Here is a 13,391-nt window from a genome sequence, read left to right as displayed (position 1 = left end):
TCCATTTTGACATAAAGAATTGTTACTCTGATGAATTATTTCAACTTTAGGACATTAAAAAAATTTTGTATTAACTCTAAGGGAAAGTTCATAATGTAAATTATATAAAATTGGATGATTTAAATAAACTTAGAAAGTTAAAATCACATTAAAATTTTTTGGTAACAGATTTTGGCAATAAGGTAATTGGAAGATGATTTGCCCAATTCAGTAAACTCATTTGGTAAAAATACCCAAAGATAATTAAAAACCAAAACTCCAACCCAACAGGGCCCCATAGAGATATACATGGTCCTACCCATAATACAGCTCCACCCACCCCATCTCCAGTTAGAGCCCCATGGCTCCCACCACTGTGTGAGAGCCAAAGCTGGTGTGGTGTGTGCCTCACCTGGGCCTGTCTCAAACACATCCTCTGAACTCACAAAATCAGAGTCCCCCTCAGCACCAACTCGAACTTTGTATGCTGTTCCTGGCATTAGACCCTTTAACCCAAAGAAGCTCCGAGAACCATTTACAATTTCTTTTCTCCATTCTTCTTTGCCTACGGAAATTTGGCAGAAACAACAAATTTGAACATTTTAAAGGACTAGAAGTCACTTAAGAGCCTCAAGAATGGAAAACACATTAAAAGCCAAAAACAAAATCTAGGATTCCTAGATTTACCATTTTAGATTATTGTAAATCTAATCACAATAAATTAATGAATTAAAACGAAGGGCATATGAAAATATTCCTAAAATACTGAATCTCTAGATTTTTACATCAGTCATATACATTCCCACTGTATTTTTTTATACAATGGAAGGTTTCTTATATGTACTTTGCCTCAGTAAACTATTGAGTTTCTCTAAAGAACTGTTACTTATTAAACAGTTCAAGCAAACTATCAGGAGAACTGTCCTTTCAGATTCACAAGTAAATCTTTTGATAAGCTTTAATGCCTTTAAATTTATTTCAATTTATAGATTCAAAAATTTCTAAGTATTGTTCTATTGAAAGGAATAGTTATTTCTCAAAATATTTATTTTCATGATAAATGCCTAAGCAGCAAATTGGACTATGTTCAGCATTTTGCCAAATGTCAGTTCACTCATTCATTGCCCATGAGTTTATTATTCACTCAAAGAATATTGCACTAAGGAAAGGCACTGGGTTTTCATAAAGGCTGGAAATTAAAGCTGTCCATCTCCTAGTAGATGTGGCCAAAATGTATCTGTCTTGGCAATACACCAAATATCCAAACAAAGCAGAAACTCCCACAGTCATAATTTTATACCCTTTTTTGTTTGGGCAAAAAGAATACTTTTGAGTCATAGTGATTTTTGCTACTAAAAAGCCCAATTAAATTGAAAAAAAGTCCTTTTCTTCTTTCCTACTTACAGATTATTCACTATTATTCATATTTATGTGGTAAGGATATTTTAAGTATGAAGATATGAAAAATACAAATGTAATGGAACTTATGCCCCTGGTTATTGGTAATGTATAAAAAGAGGCACCTGGTTATATATCATATATATACATACATACATATATATATATATATATATATATATATATACATACATATATATATGTAGGCTGTTGATTTTTTTTTCAGGTAACTCTAATTTACTTAATTGGATCAAGTTGTTTCTCAAGGAAATCCATAGTAAATCCTTTAAAAATGTTCTTAACCCATTGAAATGCACCCCCCCAAGTAAAAGCAGGGTAATGAAATGGGTTCTTACTGCCTGCTATACCATATTCAACATAAAATTTCACACGCTCTGGTCCCTCATATTCCCAACTGATATTGGCATACGTCTCAGCAGCTGTGGCAGTTAGATTGCTGATCCTGGGATTTACTGCTTGAACTAAATATGCAACAGAAAAACAAACAAACAACAACAAACACACAGTCATAATTCAGTGCCATACACACAAATAGAAAGTAAGCTTAAAAATTTTGAAATTGTGCAGATAACAATTGTTAGAATTTCCTGTTCAAACTCAGGGTTCGCTCATTTCACTTTGTTATTGGAAAGGTTTTGTACTTAAATGTCAGTGTTTGGAAATCATCAGCAATAATGCACACACATAATATTAAAAGCATGAGTTGTAACACATTGGTTGTGGGCAGTAACACATTGGTTGTGGGCAAGGTAAAGTTTTGTTCCTCAGTCACAGTCCCAGCAATCATCACCTTCTTCATTTACCCATGGATGACAGGGATAGTTGAACAATCCCAAGGACAGAAGTCATAACACAATACCAAAGATTGCCTGGAAAAAAACCTCCAAGACTATGTGACTACTTTTTAATTTTGTCATCTCAGTGCAGATCTCTGAAGAATTTGCTTTGGGGTGAGAAAGAATGATTCTTAGAATGGTAGTTTATGACCTGCTTTGAGTCACAAACTTTGAGCTGAGGATCTGAGAAACTCTTGAATTAGAGAATGTTAGGTGTTAGGCATATGGGAAAAGGTGCGAAAGAAATCACCAACATAGTTTGTCAGAAGTTACAAAAGAAAAAAAAGTGAAAGGAACAGGAACTACTACTTCACTTGACCCATCTGAGAGAACAAGACAATCTTCCCTATTACGTATATGTCACAGAGCATTTTCTGGAAAAAAAGTGCAATTTACAGAGCATCTTAAAAATCTAAGGTAGGGTAGGGCTGGGAGGAGGAAAATGGGGAAGAATGAAGGAAGGGGTTACTTTGACAAGATGGCATTGTACTCATAGTCTGACTTAGGAAATTGTAATCCTTTTGTACAACTACATAATAATGATATTGATAATAATACTAATAATGATAACAGTGTGAAAGACAAGAAAATAAGAGAATAGGAGGGAAAAAATCTAAGATATGGAGAATACATGCTCATTCCTATATAAAGATAACACACCTAACAACCTTAAAATATTGTTAGAATATCCTGAGGCTGATAACTCAATTAGCTCTACTTCAATAGTTTAAACTAAAAGTGACAGCTTTACAGATACATTAACTTATGTGGCTTAAAAAATAAGAACAACTTATTATTCTAGAGAAAATGCATGACTATAGTAAGTCAGAAGGCACCAATGGGTTTATTCACACTCTAGAGTTAAATTCTAAAATTTGTTAAATACATTTGAAGTGAAATGTTTTTGCTGAAAGAACAAAGTAGAATTTCTTAGGATGAAAAAGAGATATGCACTAAAGAAGTTAAGTCATGTCTAAAGTAGGATTCAACATTACATCCACATTCTGTGATTCTGGGAAACACAGCAACATTGATTACTGAATTATGAGAAATAATTACTTTCAGTTTTGAGGATTTTCTTAAAGAAATAAAAATCTAAAGTGAACAGCAACAGTTATTTCATGAATGTCTGTGGATCAGGGCAACCAAAAAAAGTCTCTAAAAATATTCTGGAATTATAGAACTGAGGAATTTGGTCTTGAAAAAACCTATGAAAGTTGTCTGAAGCAGATCTGTAGTGGAGCTTCTAACACAAGAGCAGCCTACTTTGTGTGTGTGTATGTGTGCACGTGTGTGTGTGTGTGTGTGTGTGTGTGTGTGTGTGTGTGTGTGTATGACAGATTTCCTTTCCTCCTAGAGCTTCTTCTCTAAATTGTTTTTATGTTTGTGGGTTTTTTTGTTCTAGTTTTATTGAAATGAAATTAGTATTTTAAAGAGGTATCAGTTGCCTTAAGTTTCATTGCAGCATTATTCACAATAGCCAAGTTAGGGAAACCAAGTGTCCACTGACAGCCAATGGACAAAGATGAATGACATATATACAATGGGATATTATTCAGAAAAAGAAGAAAATGCTGCCATTTGTAACAACGTGGATAAGGCTAGAGGATGTTATGGTAAGTGAAACAATAGACACAGAATAATATCTCACTATGTACAATCTACAAATGTCAAACTTAGAGCAAAGGAGAGTAGAAAGGTGACTATTAGAGGCTAGGATGTGGGGCATGGGAAGGTGTTGGTGAAAGTATTTAAGATTAATACTGTAGTAAAGGAATATCTGCTATAAATTTGTATTTAGCTTATTCCTATTTATTTATTTATTTTTGCAGTACTGATGATTGAACTCAGGACCTACCATTGAGCCATATATCCAATTCGTTTTTCAATATATATATATATATATATATATATATACATATATATGTATAGTAAAGATGCTGTACAGAGGGGTTACAGTTATATGAGTAAGGTAATGAGTATATTTCTTGTCAAGCATTGTTGCCCCTCTTTGTTTTTCTCCTACTATCCCTTCCCTCCCCACCTTCCCTGCTTTCCCCCCACTCCCCAAAGTTGTAAACTTCATTTCCGACATAGTATCTTGTGAGTCTCATTGTGAGTCTCATGCTAAATATGCTCTGGTTGGCCTCAGATTGACATCACCCTCTCTGTGTTTCCTGAACAGTTGGAACCACAGATGTGAAACCACCACTACACCCAGCTTACTTTTGAGATAGGGTCTCACTTATTTATTTATTTATCTATCTATCTATCTATCGTAATTCTCTCATGTCTATTTCCCAAGTACCTAGGATTACAGACATATATTGCCATACCTAGTCTTGCATTTAAATATATTCTTAAAGCCATTTCCATAAGTACTGTGTTCTAAGGTTATGCTGTTTGGCTAGTTTTACAGTAGAGAATTGTAGCTGTCCTTTCCTTGAATCCTGCACTTCTACTTTTTCACTCAATAGGCTTCAAGGCCCAGTTTAATGTTACTTTCTTTGTGAAGCCTTTTCTGGTTTTGTTTAGCAGAATAAACAATTCACTTCTCTTTTGTTCAAATCACATTTTTTCACATTATTACTTTAACATCTCTTAAGCATGTTAAAGGCAAAAACAGAGTCTGTTTTACTTTCTTGACATACAATGTCAAGAAAAATCACATTTAAAGTCCATACTTAGCTGCACGTTGGTGGATCTGGGTTTATAATCCTAAGCAACTCAGGAAGCTGAGGTCTAAGATTGAGGTTTGAAGGCAGCCTGTCAGAAAAGTCTGTGAGACTCTTTTTTTTTTTTTTTTTTTTTTTTTTTTTTTGTCGGTCGTGGGGCTTGAACTCTGGGCCTGGGCGCTGTCCCTCAGCTCTTCAGCTCAAGGCGAGCGCTCTACCACTTGAGCTACAGCACCACTTCCGGTTTTCTGGTGGTTTATTGGAGATAGGAGTCTCACGGTCTCTCCTGCCCGGGCTGGCTTTGAACCTAGATCCTCAGATCTCAGCCCCCTGAGTAGCTAGGATTACAGGCGTGAGCCACCAGCGCCCGGCTGTGAGACTCTTAAATCCAATTTACCACCAAAAAGTTGGAAGTAAAAGTATGGCTCAACTGGTAGAGCTCCAGCCTTGAGCAAAAAAGCTAAGAGACAGCGTGAAGCCTGGAGTTCAAGCCCTAGAACCAACACACACACACACACACACACACACACACACACACACACACACACACACACACACACACACACACACACACACACACACACACACACACACACACACACACACAAATTTATATCCTATTCTAACATGACAAGCCAGTAGAAAACGGTACCCTACAGCTCTGAAGTACAGTTTCTTTGCTATCACTAGGTTTGGTCACAGGGACATGTTTCCCCCAAGGAAAACCAAGTTTTTACTGGAGTGTTTCAAATAGTGGTACATTATCGTGAAACAACCAATACTTTAATGCTCAATAACAGAACAAGAAACATACATATAAAATGAAGCAAGTTTACATCTTTCTCTAATACTGTAGAAAATTTAAACTACTATGATTTTGTCCTTTCATCTAAAACCACAAATACAGTATAATTATGATTATATAGTTATATAGTTATTCCTCAACCACTCTAAAGTCTATCTGATATGTATTTTATAATTTATCAAGGCTTTGAATATAAGCAAATATCTAAGAAAATAGAAAAAATGCCAAGCCTAAGTTCACAAGAGTTGAACAATTTAGGCCAAACCCCTTATTATTTTTGGTCTTTTTTCTTCTTTCCTATTTGTATTCATTTGGCTTGTTGTAGCCCAGGAAAAGCCATAACTGTGGCTACTTCACTTGGAAACAGTGCCCTGTGGCGGAGACTGTACTGTTCTTTACAAGCAGACTACTTGAGCAACAGTTAGGGGTCACAGATTCAAGGATGTTTTATCACCATAGGTGAAAGATGTATTACAATTTACCAAGCACCATTCTCCCAGTAAGTTTTTCTGACACCCCTGGCTGTCAGAAATTCAGGAGAACTTACACAATCCATGGAGGATTGCTGGCTGTGACTCAGAAGGGGGGGACTGGAACAGTTTGGTAATGAATAGGTAACATAGTTGAGAATATGAAGGCCAAGTGCAAGATTAATTTTTAGGCAACCCCAGTGGAGTGATCCATCTCCAAACCAGAGGTAGTACATTGTCTAAGGGAACTTCCAATTGGAGTGTTGTACAATGTGGTGGAGTGTATGCTGTGTTTATGTGTCTGTGTACGGTGGAATCATAGTACCATGGGAAGCTCAGTGGATCTAATGTCTCCTGGGCTGTTTTCATCATGGCACTAATACTTCAGAATTCTTGATATGTGCCATGGCCAGGTGGAGGCTATCTGTGACAAATCCACAGTTTTGGTCCTGTCTGATCCAGCCAAAATTATATTCTGAAAAGCTAACATTAAGATTTGCATTAAGGATACATTTTCAGGGGAAAAATTGGGAGAATTCAATATATGGCTTTTTATTTGACTAGAAATTGATTTTAAAGCCTTGGTCTGCCAAGAGCTCCTTTTGGCTGTTCCAGGCATATTTTATTTTTCTCTGCTACCCATGCTGCACTTCCCCACATTTCACATTGCAAATTTCACACATATAGAAAGTCATGCAGATGAGTTATTTTACCTTTGCCTGCACCTACATCAGGTGGAAGAATACCAGCTTTAATGAAGGAAACAGAAATAGAACACTATATAGTTAGAATGTAACATACCCATGAGCATGTATAGTGATATAAAATAGAGCTTATAAAAATGCTAATGCATGCAAAAAGAATGAAGTGTACAGATACAGGGAACAAAAATACATTTATGTCCCCAAACTTACCCAGTATTCAGACTCACACATTACTTAAAGTATATTACTTGTATTTGCCTAGATTTTAAGCAAGCTTTGGATTTCAAACTTACATATGGATAGAAATGTCAGTTTCTTACACTATGGAAGACAATCAAATGAGTAATCTTTAAGCAATTTCAAAATTTAGAGACATGCAGAAAAACTTTTATACTATTTTTGAACACTTTCATTGAATCTTAAACATTTCAGAATCACTTAAAAGTATAAGAGGAAGAGCTAATACCTTTTCTAATACTATAATGGCCTATTTTCTTTTCTCTGTAGCAGATGATCTCATCACAATATAAGTCCATTGCTCAAGCACAAAATAAATGCATTGTTTAATATCTTTTGATTTTTTTGGACAGAGGACTTAAATCAATGTACAGACTGCCAAATTATTTCCAGTGGCTAGGAACCAGACCTAGAAATTATCTATCTATCTATCTTAGTGTCTATGTGTACATATATATGTATATATTATATGACTGAGTATATATGTGTATGTGTGCATAAAGTTGTACACAGGGGAAAACATCGCCTTACACTTTGCATTTAAATATCCAAAATACTGTAATTTTTACTGTAACTTCAATATTTTTAGTTTGAAAGTTTAATGTGGACTTGAGAAACAAATACCAGATAGTTACTCATAAATAAGTAATTTTGCCATATATCAGAATGAGTAATTACAAGTATTTGTATTATTTCAGTAAGAAGAATATTCTATGGCAAGAAGGAAAGAAGTGGATATATAAAAGATAGAGACTTTTATTCCATGTTGTTTATACCCTATGGATTGTATACATACCCATCTTACCTGCATCCATAGTTGTTATTGCTTCCTCTGTAATATGGCTGCCTGGTCCTGCTGATGTATGTGCATAGAAGTAAAACTTATATCTAGTGCTGAAATTTAAGTTTTTTAAAATCCAGCGTGTCTTGTTGGCAGGGATTTTTAAATCTAACAGAGGTCCTAATTCATGAGTGCTATTAACTGTCAAAAGAAATAACAAACAAGCATACTCCCATTAGCTGCTATAGAAGTATTGTCTATAATTGCTTCAAATTAAAATCATCAACCTGGTTTACAATGACTTAAACGATCTTTTCCACTCTTTGACAAACATCATATATTACATATAATATTGTATAATATATAATTATAATATTATATAATATAGCCCAATATAATATGAAGGGGAAATAGGTTCTCCATTGGCTTATAAACTAGGGGAATTTTATGGTTGAATCACAATAGAATTTTTAATTTTGTGCTTTTGCAGATGGAGTCATTTACAATCAATAACTCCAAGCTCTTCTTCTAGCAGCCTGTGTCAAAGGAACATCTTACCATTTTCTGTTTATAGATAATACCTACTTAACTTAATGATAGGACACTCAAGTCCTCCACCTTCAAAGGTCTCTATTATTCTACAGAGCAATTAATTCTCAATAACATATACATAGTTTTTTTAAAAAAACTAAAACCTGAGGTTCCTTCTGAAGTGATACAGGAAACTACTGTCTTCCTTCCTTCCTTCCTTCCTTCCTTCCTTCCTTCCTTCCTTCCTCCTACATTCCTTCCTTCTTTTCTTCCTTCTTTCCCTCTCTCTCTCCCTCCAAATATAAATATCAATTTTGTATTTTAAAGTAACAACTATTTTTAAAATAGAGTTCTCCCTCCCCTTCTCCCAATAACTTACTTGGCTGATATTTTAGAGTGTACTCAGTCAAAATACCATTTGGGTGGCTTGGTGGATCCCATTCCAAAGTGAGAGAGTCCAGGGAAGGATTAATAATCTTCAAAGATGATGGAGCACTGGGGACTTGAATGATAACACATAGTCACAAAAGAGGTTTATTTTAAACATTTCAGAATTATTTAAATGACATATTTTGTCATGTGTACACAATATATCAAAGTTTTGTTTTTCAATAACATGTTGATCCAGTTGAAAATACATTACTTGAAACATAAACTTATTTATCTTCTTCTCCTTTTTCTTCTTATCATTTCCACTTAAGTTCATTAAAACCATCCTCTCAAAATATATAATGATTTCTTTTATTGGGACCCAAATTAAATATTTTAAAGGAAACAGTACTTACTGGACTTTTAATAAAAGCAAGTTGGCTGCTATGTAAAACCACTCAAACAGATCTTGAGAGGAAGCAGCTGTGTTCTGGGCCACTGAGGACTGCTTTCCCCAACCAACCAGGTGTCTCCCAACAGTCAGAACATCCTGCCTGCTGGGCTTTGGGCCTGAGCCAGGATACCCAGATGCAGAGCCATGTTTATCCTTAGAGCTGACAGCTGCCCAGGATCTGGTCATACAGAACAGAAGCTCAAATGTTGGCACAACCCCTGGTCCTAGAGATAGCTTTAGGGTGTTAGGTTCTCCATAGCACAGTCTGGCACAAGGGAGAAATGCCTGGTCTTCTATTCACTTGCTCCTGAGGCGGATGGCTGGGGCAGCACTCCTTCACTGATGAATGTCTCTTCTACCTTATTTCCTAGAAACCCCTTAATGACACCATTGTCCTTCATTTACTCTAGCCAGAAAGCAAGGAGACAACCCGGACCTTCCCCTCTGTCTCATTTCCACTATCTCCCAGAACACTAAATTCTGGTAAATTCACCACCTTAGTCCATTCCCTCCTTGTTCCACATTTTGTTGCTGTACCTCTCCTTAGCTTAGGCTTACAACACTGCCCATGAGATTTATACGATTCCAAGCTTCCTCTAACTAGTAAGTGTATCATACATTTGGGTGATCATAGACCCCTTTAAGAAACTGATGACCATGTAAGGTGACGGTGAGTCACACCTGTAATCATAACTATTCAGGAGGCTGAAATTTGAGGATCAGGTTCAACGTCAACATGGGAGGGAAAGATTCTATGACTTTTTTTTTTTTTTTTTTTTTTTTTTGGTCAGTCGTAGGGTTTGAACTCTGGGCCTGTGCACTGTCCTTCAGCTCCTCAACTCAAGGCTGGCGATCTATCACTTGAGCCACAGTGTCACTTCCGGTTTTCTGGTGGTTTATTGCAGATAAGAGTTTCACAGACTTTCCTGTCTGGGCTGGCTTTGAACCACGATCCTCAGATCTCAGCCTCCTGAGTAGCTAGGATTGCAGGCGTGAGTCACCGGCGCCTGGCTAATGCTAAGACTCTTATCTCTAACCACCAAAAAGCCAGAAGTGGAGCTGTGGCTCATGTAGCAGAGTCCTAGCCTTAAGCTAAAAAGCTCTGGGACAGCACTAAGACCCTGAGTTCAAGCCTCAGGCCCACAGTACGTTACACACACACACACACACACAAACTGATGACCACTAAAACTCTTCCTAGGAAAATACACATATAGTTTTCATTCTATTTCAGGGGAGGAGGGTCATGGAGCTCCTTAAATGCCTTCAGTATCACATAGGGTCTGTACATATGTCAAGAGCAACTGGCCCACAATTTAATATCCTTAGCATCCAGAATCCAAAGGCTGACTTCCCTCTTTTCCTCAACACTTCACACCACCCAACTTTCCTGTAGAAGCAGTATGTTTCCTACCTATGTGTCTTCAGACACAGCATTTTGTTCTTTTTTTAGTCCTTTAGGCCTCTGATCAAGTCTTCTACACCCCCACCCCCAAGTTGTCCAAAGGACCATTGTGAGGCCACATTGGGGAACGCAGAAGGGACCCTGGCCCTCCCCGAGGAAAATGGGATTGAGGACAGGCAAGAACCTGTAGTAAGATGGGAACTGGGACTCCGATGTTGCTGGACAGTTGCCAACATCATGAACCTTCAACCAGGAATTAGGACAGGGCAATCTATGACTGAACTTTTATAGAAAAGATCTACATGAGTTATTGGCCTGTCAAAATGGCTAGCTTGGGTTAAAATTCAAATTAGATAAAGCTTACTTTGGTACCATTTCAAACCTCTATCCATGTACTTTTTTTGATTGTTGTTTAGTGGTGCCAGAGATGCAACCCAGGACCTTGTACATGCCTAGACTCTACCACTGATCTGTATCTTCTGTCCTCTATCCTACTGCATTTTCCTGTCTCTCTTCTCCCCTAGGTTCCCATGTCCTTACCCAAACTCCTCCTCACTCTCTACTCCATCCATGTGTATTTGATTCATTTCTACCCTCCTTCAATAGCCCATAGTTGTCAAGATTTTCCTCGCAACCTATTTTGTCAATTTACAACCTTTTTTTTTGTTACCTGTAACCACCTATTTCAATTTCCTGAGTGCTGATATTATAGACATGTATCACTACACCTGGCACAAAGACTTCCACCTCTTAAGTCAGCTCAACTTTATAATGAATTAGGAAAGTACATTCAGAAAGAAACTAAAAATGACCTTAAGTCACAGAAATATTTTCCTTTCTTGGCACATATTTCCGTGACTTAGGGTCATTTCTATAGTTAGATTTCCCATTTTTGTTAAATTGCCCATTTAGTTCTAACATTTCTCAGCTGTGTTTACTGAACCTATAGAATCTACAGAAAGTGTCTCAGGTCAGAAAGCTAATGACCTAAATAAGCAACATATCTGCAAGGCTTCAGATAATGTAATGTAGTGTAGGGAAAATTTCTGGGGCAGCATTTTGAATTTTGAAGCTTTCCATGTGCCCTCAAGCAAGCTATGAGTGGTATTTTGCTAGTTTTGGGTGTGCTGTATTCATTTAGGGGAAAAATTCCATTTGGTTTCCACGTATTTTTTTTTTTTTAGGAGGCCCTCGCAGGCCATGCCAGAAGCTCCTGAGTCTCAGAGGCATGTCCCTTCTGTACCTCCTTCTGGAGTGTGGAAGACTCTATCAGGGCTGGCCGGGCCCTCCCCTTTCCCGTTGACCACTCGGACATTGAGCGCATAGTGGCTAAAGGGCTCCAGCCCAGGCAGCATGCCATGCGTCTTGCTGCCCTGGAAGGTGAGGATCTTTTTCTCAATGTGACGCTTGTCTCTTCTGGATGAACTCTGGGCTTTCCAGTAGTAAATCTGAAATGGCAAGATGAGACAAAAGTCAGGGATGCATAGGGAGCAAAAAAGATTCCTCATGCTCACAAAACTAAAGCTACTAAAGTTTTTCCAGAACTTTGTCCTGTTACAATTTATTTTTTACCCCCCCCCCCCGCCCCATGTCTCCCCATTCTCAATATAGACAAGGAACTGGGTCTGGGCTGAGGTGTGCATGGGATAGGTTTGATTTGCCTTATTTCTATATAGTCAGTGTAAGAACACATCTTGTGGTAAGCACAAGAGGCTCCTGTTACAATTTATAACAAAACTAGTAGCTAGGTGTCAGTGGCTCACCTGTAATCCTAGCTAGTCAGGAGGCTGAGATCTGAGGATCATGGTTTAAAACCAGGGCAGGAAAGTCTGTGAGATTCTTAATCTGCAGTTAACCACCAAAAAGCTGAAGTGGAGCTGTGGCTCAAGTGGCAGAGTGCTAGCCTTGAGCAAAAAAGTTCAGCAACAGCACTCAGGCCCTGAATTCAAGCTCCAGGACTGGCACAAAAAAGAAAAGAAAAAGGAAAACCAGTATAAAACTAATGAATATGGATTGTGAGGCAAGAGGGATAGAAGCTTCAGAAAATGAAGAAACTAAGTAAAGAGTGACTCTATAACATAGCTGAGTTGTACTATTTTGCTGGTGGATTATGAGTAAAATAAACAATGAAGCATACAAAAGACTCATATGGTTCTCTTCAGAGAATGAGGAAAAGATTACAATGAAAGTGATTTAAGTATTTTACTTGTATTAAACATTCTTAAAAATAACCAGTGTTTACATACTTTTCCAGAGTTATCTACATATAACATACAGCTTAATTCTAAAAACCACAGTAAGGCTTTTTGTTGTTGTTGTTGGTCGTGGGCCTGAACTGTGGGCCTGAGAGCTGTCCCTCAGCTCCTCAGCTCAAAGCCAGCGCTTTTCCACATGAGCCACAGTGCCATGTCCAGCTTTTTCTGCTTATGTGGTGCTGAGGAATCGAACCCAGGGCTCATGCATGCAAGGCAAGCACTCTACCACTGAGCCACCTTCCCAGCCAAGGCTTTTATTATAATTATTTCTTTTTTTTTCTTTTGCCAGTCTTGAGGCTTTGAAATCAGGGCCTGGGCATGGTCCCTAGGCCTCTTTGTGCTCAAGGCTAACACTCTACCACTTAAGCCACAGTGATGCTTCTGGTTTTCCTGAGTAGTTTATTAGAGATAATAGTCTTAAGGACTTTTCTGCCTGGCTGGCTTCGAACTGCAATCCCAAAATCTCAGCCT

The 13,391-nt window shown here is 37.6% G+C and overlaps 1 protein-coding gene and 1 non-coding gene across 23 annotated transcripts in view; both read right to left on the bottom strand.

Annotated features, from left to right (window-relative positions):
- Nrcam (neuronal cell adhesion molecule) overlaps nt 1-13,391 on the bottom strand; it is a 278,315-nt gene that overhangs the window by 17,627 nt on the left and 247,297 nt on the right. For 7 of the 22 annotated variants that reach the window (XM_069996201.1, XM_069996200.1, XM_069996199.1 and 4 more), the window contains 6 exons: nt 11,909-12,113; nt 8,817-8,939; nt 7,931-8,107; nt 6,898-6,933; nt 1,734-1,859; nt 392-544 (listed from right to left, as the gene is read on the bottom strand). In XM_069996201.1, the coding sequence (XP_069852302.1) occupies nt 392-544; nt 1,734-1,859; nt 6,898-6,933; nt 7,931-8,107; nt 8,817-8,939; nt 11,909-12,113 (820 nt within the window). Of the gene's footprint in view, nt 1-391; nt 545-1,733; nt 1,860-6,897; nt 6,934-7,921; nt 8,108-8,816; nt 8,940-11,908; nt 12,114-13,391 lie in introns of all 22 variants that reach the window. The other 15 variants (XM_069996210.1, XM_069996214.1, XM_069996216.1 and 12 more) reach the window with 4 other exon arrangements.
- On the bottom strand, nt 12,252-12,380 carry LOC138810265 (small nucleolar RNA SNORA51). The gene has a single exon (XR_011367072.1). It is a non-coding gene; the product is annotated as a small nucleolar RNA SNORA51 (small nucleolar RNA).

Source organism: Dipodomys merriami, unplaced genomic scaffold (assembly GCF_024711535.1).
Source record: "Dipodomys merriami isolate MVZ:Mamm:240054 unplaced genomic scaffold, mDipMer1.0.p SCAF_5, whole genome shotgun sequence".
Lineage (NCBI taxonomy): Eukaryota > Metazoa > Chordata > Mammalia > Rodentia > Heteromyidae > Dipodomys > Dipodomys merriami.
Note: the sequence above shows the minus strand (reverse complement) of the source record. Positions and strands in the feature narration are given on the sequence as shown.